The sequence below is a fragment of the Chenopodium album genome, chromosome 6, assembly GCF_948465745.1.
Source record: "Chenopodium album chromosome 6, dcCheAlbu1.1, whole genome shotgun sequence".
Lineage (NCBI taxonomy): Eukaryota > Viridiplantae > Streptophyta > Magnoliopsida > Caryophyllales > Amaranthaceae > Chenopodium > Chenopodium album.
This window is the reverse complement of record NC_137839.1, coordinates 5,580,678-5,591,668: the sequence shown is the minus strand read 5'-3', so window position 1 is coordinate 5,591,668 and position 10,991 is coordinate 5,580,678. Positions and strand designations below refer to the sequence as shown.

The 10,991-nt window shown below is 33.3% G+C and overlaps 2 protein-coding genes across 2 annotated transcripts; both read left to right on the top strand.

The window, feature by feature from the left end:
- Positions 1-3,573: 3,573 nt before the first annotated feature.
- Positions 3,574-5,474, top strand: LOC145635708 (protein SRG1-like). The gene is made up of 4 exons (XM_081687041.1): positions 3,574-4,040; positions 4,151-4,395; positions 4,500-4,833; positions 4,956-5,474. The coding sequence occupies exons 1-4, from the start codon at positions 3,780-3,782 to the stop codon at positions 5,190-5,192; spliced, it is 1,077 nt and encodes a 358-aa protein (XP_081543167.1). The 5' UTR covers positions 3,574-3,779; the 3' UTR covers positions 5,193-5,474.
- A 1,477-nt stretch (positions 5,475-6,951) lies between these two features.
- LOC145635709 (protein LATERAL BRANCHING OXIDOREDUCTASE 1-like) lies at positions 6,952-9,139 on the top strand. The gene is made up of 4 exons (XM_081687042.1): positions 6,952-7,441; positions 7,555-7,799; positions 7,991-8,324; positions 8,621-9,139. The coding sequence occupies exons 1-4, from the start codon at positions 7,184-7,186 to the stop codon at positions 8,855-8,857; spliced, it is 1,074 nt and encodes a 357-aa protein (XP_081543168.1). The 5' UTR covers positions 6,952-7,183; the 3' UTR covers positions 8,858-9,139.
- Positions 9,140-10,991: the final 1,852 nt, after the last annotated feature.

Here is a 10,991-nt window from a genome sequence, read left to right as displayed (position 1 = left end):
GCTTAAACTGAGAATTGTTAGAGAAGTATATAATACGAAGTATATGAATAGATAGACAAATCAATGAAATCATCCGTATAATCCTACTAGTGATACATATGGAGTAGTAAATTACCGTTGTGCCCAACACTTAGGGACCAAACTCCCTAACTACAACCTATTCATAGCAATTATTATTAATACTAAGGTTCTATTTACTTCACCTTATTTTTGCTGAACTAATTTTTAATTTATTGAGTTGAAATTACTCTTTACGAGATTGAAATTAATTTTTTTGAACAAGAATTGAGTGTGCGTGGTGCACAAGGTTGTGATGATAAGGAGAAAGAAAGGATTTGTATTGCTACAGTATGTATATAAATTATGAAAATTATACCCCTGAATTACATACACCACATTAAATATGAATCGAATATTATTAATTGAATTACACAAATTATTCACGTTTTTTAAGCCAAAAAAAGAAAAAGAAAAACGTATTTTAATGTAATAGTATATGGAAATACTTTGCACTCGTAATCATTATACATACGACTACGTCAGTTGTAAATGCTCAATAATACGAAGTAATTAATTTGGAGGTACTAAATACTAGCTCCGTTTTCTTTCAAAAAAAAAAAAAAATACTAGCTCCGTTTCATAATTTTTACAACTTTAAAATATTTTATATTTCACAAATAATACCCTAAATTTGCAAAAAAAATATGAAACAAAAATGGTCTAGATTTTTTGTGTTATTGTAGTCAATAGTAGTCGATGATTACACTAAAAGCTTTTATGCAGGAAGAAAGAGCCATCACTGCAATGAAATTAAATATGAACTCGAAAATAATATAGTTGGCTGTTAAAATATGTTGGTATGTACAATAAGGTTGTTGCAATATCTCTAAATAACGACGGCATCCTGAAGGAACCATGCTTTCTTTCTTCTTTCACATTTTGTTCATGTTTACGTATGTGTATGTATGGGCTATCTTATTAAGCCTTTTTAATTTTCTTTATGTAATTATAATAAATTTGGTGACTCAAGTTTATGATAATTAAGTATTGGGATTTTGATTTAACCTTTTGATGCCTATTGCGTGATAATCAAATAGCTAGAATAGAATAACAACGTAACAACATTTGAACCTATATTCTTGACTCGATCTTAAATTAGACAAAACTAGATGAATTCGGATCGAAATAACACCGATATTCCAAAATCATGAAACAAATTAAATTAAATACGAGAATTCGAGACAACCATAGTGCAAGCGTGCCTTAGGACCTATACCATCAAGTAAAGAGAATACACATACATATACTATTGATGGAAGAAATAATTCTAGAATATCAATAATCTAAATAGAGTACATTAAAGATATATAGACAATAAGATTATTACATGAAACAAAACCTAAACATTAAAGTGAACAATTGGTTAATCTAGTAGAATAATATATTCAAATAGATGTCTATACCAAACTATTGCAGACGTAACATAAAGATTTGGATATATCATCGTACATTAAACTCCAAACTAAACAAATTACAACATATGACTTCTTGAATTTTGATCATCTTCACCTTCAATTGGCATCGAATAAGAAAGAATAGTCTCGGTTGTGTCTCATCTTCTCAAGGTCAATTGGCCGTATAGCACGCCTATTAGTAGCCTTAGTGACGATATCTTTATCCCCGGAAGCCATAGTAACAACACCTTTACGCAACAACGATGAAGTGCCGGAAGTTCTAATCAAATGCGCAGTAGTAGTGCTCCTTGCATTTGCTCCTTTAACGAATTTTGACTTAATTAGAGGTTTTGTAGTACTCTTTCTAGTTGCTAATATTGTATTTGTTTTTGAGAATTTGAGGGTGTTTGTCTTGCAAGAAACCAAGGATTTTGATGTAACATTAATGTCTTTGGATTTGGTAAAGTATGATCTTGGTAATTTCACAAATTTTACAGCTCGAATCTTCTTCCCGGGTTCATCCAAAGATGGGTAAATTAGGGTAATTTTAGCCAACTTCTTCGAAGAATTCATCCTTACTTCTTCTAACTTGAAGATCAATGAAAGGGAAAAAATATTAGGGCAAAGAAAATTGGAAGGGAATACTGTTTATTATTGTTTGGATTGATGGGATGACCTCATTAATTGATAACCTTATATTTATAGAAAAGTAGTGCTTATATTTTAGGAAAATTAGGTCATAATGATAGATACTTGTTTGCTACGCAATATGTACTGTAATGGGATATGTAATTAGATATGGTGGTTCAAAGTTTAGGAAGTTTATTCTTTTTTCTAGATTTTTTGTCCCATTAGAAAATAATCTTTTTATATTTTAATGGTGTCCGAAAATATATTTATATCCTCATTTTTCCAAAAAAAAAATAAAATAAAATGTAATCACATCAATAATGGATTTTTATTTCTTTCGAATGCAAAATTGAGTATGTTATATACTACAAAAGCATATACAAAGTATGGAGTATAATTTTATCTTCATCAACATTAAATTATGTAATTTTCCGTAAAAATGCAACTATACTTACAAATATGAATTGATAATTCTATATTCCTTAATTCTTGTGAAAAGTATATTGAAGTATTGAGTAGAGGGAATACCAATTCAGAAGCTCCGTACCACTTCCAATTATTTAAATTAAATACAATTTGTACCTTTAAGGCTACATACATAGGATCATTATCCAACTTTTATCCATGTATTAAACTGGATAATTCCCCAGCCATGGTCAGTGTTTAAAATTAATGGTAATTGAAATTCAAAGATAGAAGTATCTAAATGTAACTCAAAAACTAATTATAATAATAAAATTGTTACATAATAAAGTTACTAGGTAAACTAATAATTCTACAAAATCTTTAAAAAATATAATGTTGAGTTTAGTAAGCTTGTGAAAGATGATACATATATACGCACGACTGCACGAAATTGCATTGCTAGTATAATGATGCATTGATGCATATAAAGCTAGCTAGACAAAGTTATCATTTTTCAACGTGATAGAATGTACATGGACATATAGCTTATCAGGCTATTGGCCGGTCGCCGGCGAAGGAGTTCATTGAAGATCTGGTCGCTTCACTTGGTCTAGGCTCTGGTCGCTTCACTTTAGAGAAAGGAAGATTTGTAAAGTTAGAAGATGACCTAATCTTAAAGTCCAAGTAAGTATATTCGACCCAATTTTTTTAATTGGGCTGGGCTTAAACCTGAAATTGAACTTGAGGATGTCAAAAACGAGCAGTACCGTACTCAATACAAATGCACAGTACATACTCTTAATTATTTGAAGGACTCTATTAAACCGGCACCTTTCATAAATTTAGCCCGCTCAACTCCGCAAGTCATCGCTTAAGAGTAGAGGGGGTCGGGAGGAGGTAAGAGAACCCCCCTACTCCCAAGCATGTTTGTAGTTGGTGGGGCCCGAACTTGTGACCTCCAAATCACAAGGTGAGTTCTCCACCAAGCATGCTTGGTTTCTTATCACAAACGATTTTGCATATCTTTTTTGAATGTATGATGAGAAACCTTATACGTAGTTAAAAATAAAGTGATATGTAGATCTAACATGACTAGATTTCTTATGACAACGAAAAACTTTTGTAACACTTATTTTGGGATAGAGAGAGTAAATAAATCTCCATCGATTGTTAGCCTTTCCATGTATATCAAGTGACTGAACCATAAAAACAATATACTTATCCAACTTGCACCTAATCTCTTCTACCTTTTTTTTTCTCATTATTGTCATTTTAGTTTCACCAAGTAAGATGGCTGTATCATCTTTTCCACCTATGAATCTTGAACTGCCATCAAAACCAGTTCAAGAATTGATCAAATCTACTGTCAAAGAAGTCCCAGAAAGATACAGAGTCCAACTTCCAAACAATTCAGATGATAAGCACTCTGATATTGAATATATGGACAGTCCAATAATTGATCTTAGCCTACTCTCAGCTGGATCATCAAGCCAACACGAACAAGAACTGCGAAAACTTCGATCCGTTCTTAATTCCTGGGGTTGCTTACAGGTTTGTTTTGAACACTATTTACCGTTAAAAAAATAAATAAATAAACTGGAGTACTTGCTGTCACAGATCATTAGACTGATTATTTTGCAACTTTGCTGATGTTTTTTCAGCTTATTAATCATGGGTTATTGAGTTCGTTACTTGATCAAATCCGTGAAGTCGGTAAGGAATTCTTTGCTCTGCCATTAGAAGATAAACAGAAGCATAGCAGAACATTGGATTGGTTTGAAGGTTATGGAGGTGATACAGCTTGTGAAGGTCAGAGTTATAATTGGAATGATAGATTGCATCTCAAAGTTTACCCACTTGAACACCGGAATTTTAAGCTTTGGCCTGAATATTTACCAGGTTTCAGGTGAGAATTTTTCTGCATACAATCATGTACTATATGATTGACTCCTTAAAACTATAATTCTCTTTTATTATACCAAAGTTGATAAATATGAGCTTATATTACAGGGAAACATTGGAAGAGTACGCCATGGAAGTGAGGAGAGTAATGAAAACCATTTTAATAGAGATTGCAAAATCACTTGAGTTGGACGAATACAGCTTTCTGAGAGAGTGTGGAGGAGTGGAAGCTATAAACATGTTCACAAGATTCAACTATTATCCGCCATGTTCAAAACCAGAACAAGTTATAGGCCTTAAACCACATTCTGATGGTACAGCAGTTACCATTCTTCTGCAAGACAAACAAGTTGAAGGTTTACAGGTTCAAAAAGATGGCCAATGGTTTAAAGTTCCGATTGTTCCGAACGCCCTTTTTATTAATATTGGTGACCAGTTGGAGGTACTTTGAAAGGAAGTTTATTTAATTATTACTAACACTGCAATAAGCCAATAATAGACCTTATGTTCTGTTTTTGGCCGAGTCTCAAATCATTAACTGATAGAAAAATGTGATGTATGCAGATTATGAGCAATGGCATATTAAAGAGTGCAGTGCACAAGGTAGTGATAGATAAGGAGAAAGAAAGGATTTCTTTGGCTACGGTATGTTCTCCACCCTTCGACAAAGAAATAGGACCATTAAGTGAGCTAGTTGGTGAGGAAAGACCGCAACTATACAAGAAGATCAAGAACTATGTTAGTGTTTTCTTCCAATATTATTCAAGGGGAGAAAGAGCCATCAATTCAATGAAAATCTGAACTTCTGGCTGTAATACTTTAAGTTGTGGGTTGTTTTATAAGGGCATTTCATAAAAAAACCTATCTAAAAAGAGTTAAAACTAGTGAATAGTTCACGATAAGGCTGTGTACAATCAAATGTCTATGGTTGTTCACTTGTTCTTGATGTACTTTAATTAGCTTCTGAAGGAACCTTGCTTTCTGTTGTCATATTTTGTACATACTTATGGGCAGTCTCATGAAGTCCCTCAGCTTTATGTAATGTAAACTTATAGTAAGAAGAGTGACAAAAGTTGATGATAATCAGGTGTTGGGATTTTGTTCTTTTCACCTTTTGTTACGTTGAGGTAAGTTTAGATAAAGTTAGAAACCAAGTTTGATTTACAAATCAAATATTGCGAGGTTAAGTTCAAATAAGAGCCAATAAGTTTAGTTCAGAATAAAATAACAAAGCTCAAACGTAAGTTGCTTAAGAATGATTTCCTATGCATTTTGAGATCTGAATTTAATGTACTTCAGTAATTTCTACAATATCCCTAATATGCTCAATCACACATAAGTCAATACTAAAGCATCGTATAAACATTTTTAATTCAACACCACCAGCTTTTACAATGACGCATACCAGTGTAGAAGAGAATGCAAAATTACCATCACAAACCGTTCTAAAGTTGATTATACTACAGGAAAGAAAATACCAGAAAAGTACAGTGTATTTACCAGTTTATCAAATCTCAGTTTATCAAATCTTGTTACGTCTTAAACCACATTTTGATGGTATGTCAATCACCACTCCTGCAAGACAAAAAAAGTTCAAGGCGTTTGAGTTCAGAAAAGATAGCCAAATTTCCCATCATGATGCCCCTTTCAATAACCTTAATAACCAGTTAGGTAACCTGAGAGTAAATTTTTTCTGCTTTTAAACAGGGGTTGTATTTTTGTTACTAGATATTAAACATATTTCTGTCAAGGCATCCTAGATTCGTTGTACTCTCGCTTTCTTTTCTCGGTAGATATCAAGAACAAATTGAAGTGAAAATTATTGACAGTCAAAGTCAGGGCCTCAGAAACTGACGAAAAAAAAAAAAACTGAATGTATGCTTATTATGGCATATTGAAGAGTGTTGTGCATACGGCCACGGTAGTGTTAAATAAGGAGAAAGAAAGGTGGCTATTATGTGTTCCACACACAAAGAAATTGGACCACCAAGTGATTAAATCAACAAGAAAAGGCCACAAATGTACAAAAAAGATCAGGAATTAGACAAGGGTGGAAAAAAGTATTACTGATAAAAATTACAGTTTATCCTCAGCTAATGTTATGAAAAATCAGAGCTGCTAAAATCAAATGTAAGAAATTTGTAGGTTAGATTGATATATACTCATACAGACATATATTATATCCAAAAGGCAGAGGCTCAAATCACTGATGATATTCTAAATCTCCAAGTTGGCATCTATAAAATACCTGACTACGAGTGAATATTACTCCCTCCGATCCCAAATAAATGTCTTTTGAGTTTACACGAATAGACATAAAAACTTTTTTTTTTTTTTTTGAAACAATAAAAACATTGTTAATTATTGCTTTGGAATTCAACGCCAACCGCCTATACCAAATTACCAAGTGCTCCATATTGATGATCTCAGTGATATAATATGTATATTGAAAGAATGCAAGTGGTCTGGTAATATGAAATGAAGAGAGCACACAGCCATAATAATACAAAACATAATGTCCCACCAACAATAAAGAAAGACTCCATTTAAATGCTCAGCTCAAAAAACTTCAAAACCAAAAGTATCTGATCCCAATCTTTCAAATAATTTATTTTTTTAAAAAAAAATAATAATAAAGAAAAAGGGGTTAAAAAACAATTTTTGCTTCTGTTGATGATTCATTAATCATCAGAATATTTTTGAGTTAAAGCTACAAAAACCACAGAATTGAACAACTGGCAAATTCAATATATAAAAATTTCCTTGTTTTCCAGTTGGATTCACCAAGTAAAATGGCTGCATCATCTGTCCCTCCCATGAAGCTAGAATTACCACCAAAACCGATTCAAGAGATGATTAAAACTATAGGCAATCAAATACCAGAAAGATACATTTACCAGCCTTCAGACAAAGTGCCTGATAATTCCGCGATTGGATATATGGATAGTCCCATAATCGATCTCAACCTTCTTTCATCTTCATCATTGCACCAACACGAAGAAGAACTGCAAAAACTGCGATCCACTCTGAGTTCCTGGGGTTGTTTTCAGGTTAGCTTTGACACACTTAAGAGTTCAGAGTTTCAGTATCCATAATGTTTTGTTTGATACTTGCAGTTTTAGTAGAAAACTTGTTTCAAAATTTGTTCTTTGATGTTTTTCAGCTTACAAATCATGGTTTGACCAGCTCGTTACTTAACCAAATCCAAGGGGTTGATAAGGATTTCTTTGCTTTGCCACAAGAAGTGAAGCAGAAGTATTCTAGAACTTTACAATGGGTTGAGGGATATGGAAATGATACGGTTACTGAGGATCAAAGTTATAGCTGGAGTGATAGACTGGTACTCAAAGTTTATCCTAATGATCAGCGAAACTTCAAGCTTTGGCCTGAAGAATTGCCAAAATTTAGGTAATAATTCTATACATAATATTATGTACAATATAATAGCTTCCAAAATATTTCCTTGTACATTATCTAGGGATATGAGTAGAGTGGAAGACTTTACCCAAATGGGAAGTTTTCTAAAAGAATCCTCAGAAGTATTTTGGGTATAACACCCAAACTTGGAATTCATTTTGTCAATTTTTGAGCAATTGTAGGGAAACATTAGATGAATACACCAAGGAAGTGAGGCGGGTGCTAGAAATGATCCTAAAGGCCATCTCAAAATCACTCAATTTAGAAGAAGATAGGTTCTACAGAGAGTGTGAAGCAGAGCAGAACATATATATGCTAGCAAGGTTCAACTATTATCCTCCATGTTCATCCTCAGATCACGTTTTCGGCCTCAAACCACATTCTGATGCTTCAGCAGTTACCATTCTCTTACAAGACAAAGAGGTTGAAGGTCTTCAAGTACAGAAAGATAACCAGTGGTTTAAAGTTCCCATTGTTCCTGATACCCTTTTCATCAATATTGGAGACCAACTAGAGGTAATTTCATAGGAAAATTATTTGTTGAATACAAACATTATTGATCTATTATTTGTTGAATACAAACATGATAGACCATAATTTATCAAACAAAAAAATCATAAGTGACCATATTTTCCGTATCATCTTTCATACTCCGCATTAACATAAACTAAGAATTTATTTTTGGCATAACAGTAACTCATAAATTTAACAGGTGAGGCACAGTATTTGTACATTAATTCGATCCTTAATAATTAAAAATAAACTCCCATAAAAAAAAAAAAACTGATGGAAGCAAATTTGGTTGTATGCAGATAATGAGTAATGGTTTATTGAAGAGTGCAGTGCACAAGGTAGTGATAGATAAGGAGAGAGAAAGAACATCTGTGGCTATTGCATGTTTTCCGCATACAGAAAAAGAGATAGGGCCTTTAAGTGATCTGATAAACAAAGAGAGGCCACAGCTTTACAAGAAGGTCAAAAACTACGTTAAAACATACCTCCAGTACTCTCCAACAGCGGAAAGAGCCATCAATGCAATGAAAATTTAAGCACTGCAGACTCTGGATCAGAGATCATGTGTGTCTTTCAGAATTTGACATTTCTTATAGTCTTTATATAGTTAGGAATAACGCTGCAGATATTTGGATCCCACACCCCCCCCCCCCCCCAAAAAAACTTTACATTAATGGATATAAGTAGTACTGAATAAATGATGTACCCTAAGTTCCAATTCAGTGCTGAAGTTCTTATAAGTAGCTTCTGCAAGTCAATATGCTCTTATCTAAAGCTTTTGATTTATATTTATGGGCAGTCTTATTGTCTTTTCTTTATGTAATTATACACTCAGAAGGTGCAGAACTAGAAATTCAAGGCAAGATTAAAAGAACAATAGATTGGAAGAAAAGAAGAGGGTGCAACTTCAAGTCTTCAACTCCTTCACCTTCCCAATTTCAATATGTTCATCATATCCAAACAGCTAGTTTCTTAACAACCCATGCAAATGCCCAAACAACTAATCTAACATCTCCAACTGATACATAGCATTCTGATTGTACATAATTAAGGCAAAAATTCATGCTAATGATCAATTCTGTGTAATTTATAGTCAAACTACAGAATTAAGAATCATTGAAGGACTATGACAAATAGCATAAAATGCAAGGGCTAAAGCACATCATATGATAGAGTATAGACTTACCAATGGATATAACTCATTGCAACTGCTTTATGGAATCCATAACAGCAGCAAAAGGTACAGAAAACAACTGGATGTGGTATCTGCAGAAATGAGCAATACCATTGTCAAGAACCACTTCATAGAGTAGTAAAACTGATATGTTCTGTGATAAAAACAATATCTCTGATAGTATTCTGCTTACCAGAACCAAAAAAATGAGATACAGCCAGGGCAGGAACGACTCCAGCAAAAGTCAAAAACATCAGATGCCTGTGAGAAACTATGCCACTAATGATGCCTATGATTGTTTCTAACAATATTACTTCAGCATAAACCATTGTAGAATATCATTGTACAAGCACAATTATTTGACAACATAACATTGAATAAGTACCAGCAAAAAATGATGAAATTTTCAACAATATAAATTCTCAGAAAAATGCTGGAGCAAAGTTTGTGTCTTGATCGGCCTTCATGAAATTTATACAAAATTCAGTAATTCAACTTCAAAATATATTTTAAAAAAAGAGGGAGGGGGGGTGTGGGATGGTTTAGTAGTGTTCAAGCTTTCATTTTAGTTTTATCTGTCAACCTTGAAAACTACCAACAGGCACCTAAGTGTTATTCGAAAACAGGAAAAGTAAATTATCAACAAAGTCAGTTAAAACTGGATGAATAGGAGAAAGTACACATTTGAACTAGACCTGTGTACTGATATACAACCAGCAGGAATACATTCTGAGCAAGGACACTACAAGAAATCAGATACATCAGTCTCATAAGAAATAACATACGCCAATCATAAAAAATCAGATACTTCAAGCGATACACCAATCTCACAAGAAATCTCATCACGATATCACAAGGGACTGCAGCATCACACGGAACATTAAAGCTTTGAGAGCTTCATAGATTATCATCCTTTATGCCATACCACGCAGCATAAGATTGACGCACTGCTAACCATCAAGATTTAAAACTTGTGTGCTCAACAATGGTACCACAGCAGATATATTCAGACCCAGGGGGTGCAGAACCAGAAGTCTCAAGGCAAGATAACCAGAAGTAGAAAGGAGATAGCAACATAGATTCATTATCACTGAAGAAATTTGAATATATATGTAGGCTAGTTAGACACATATTGACCTTGCATAAATTTGAAAAGTATTTGAGGAGTATTTGAGGCACTTAGTATGAAAAGTAAATAGCTCAAATTTCTTTGGGATTTCTTCTGCTTGTGTAATTGTTAAGAAAATAGAATCATTTTAAGGCAATCCTGTGAAGGACACAACATTCATTTCAATAAAGTAGCTTTCCTTCGTTTTGAAAAAGAAAAAATCTTGTCTTTCTTTCTTCTTCTTCTCCTTTTATAAATTTTCTTTGACGACAAGGAACAGAGCAATTCATATTTCAATTGATGACCATTCAATGTTTCCTTACTTGATCAATGAAGTAAAAGACAAATAGCATTCTCCCTTGCCACACTATTCTGTATTCATCATGTA

Bases quoted from the DNA above. Each gene is read 5' to 3' on its own strand.
- LOC145635708 (XM_081687041.1), top strand. From the start codon at position 3,780: ATGGCTGTATCATCTTTTCCACCTATGAATCTTGAACTGCCATCAAAA. The intron at 4,041-4,150 runs GTTTGTTTTGAA...ATGTTTTTTCAG, and splicing joins ATTCCTGGGGTTGCTTACAG to CTTATTAATCATGGGTTATT. The intron at 4,834-4,955 runs GTACTTTGAAAG...TGATGTATGCAG, and splicing joins ATATTGGTGACCAGTTGGAG to ATTATGAGCAATGGCATATT.
- LOC145635709 (XM_081687042.1), top strand. From the start codon at position 7,184: ATGGCTGCATCATCTGTCCCTCCCATGAAGCTAGAATTACCACCAAAA. The intron at 7,800-7,990 runs GTAATAATTCTA...GAGCAATTGTAG, and splicing joins GAAGAATTGCCAAAATTTAG to GGAAACATTAGATGAATACA. The intron at 8,325-8,620 runs GTAATTTCATAG...GGTTGTATGCAG, and splicing joins ATATTGGAGACCAACTAGAG to ATAATGAGTAATGGTTTATT.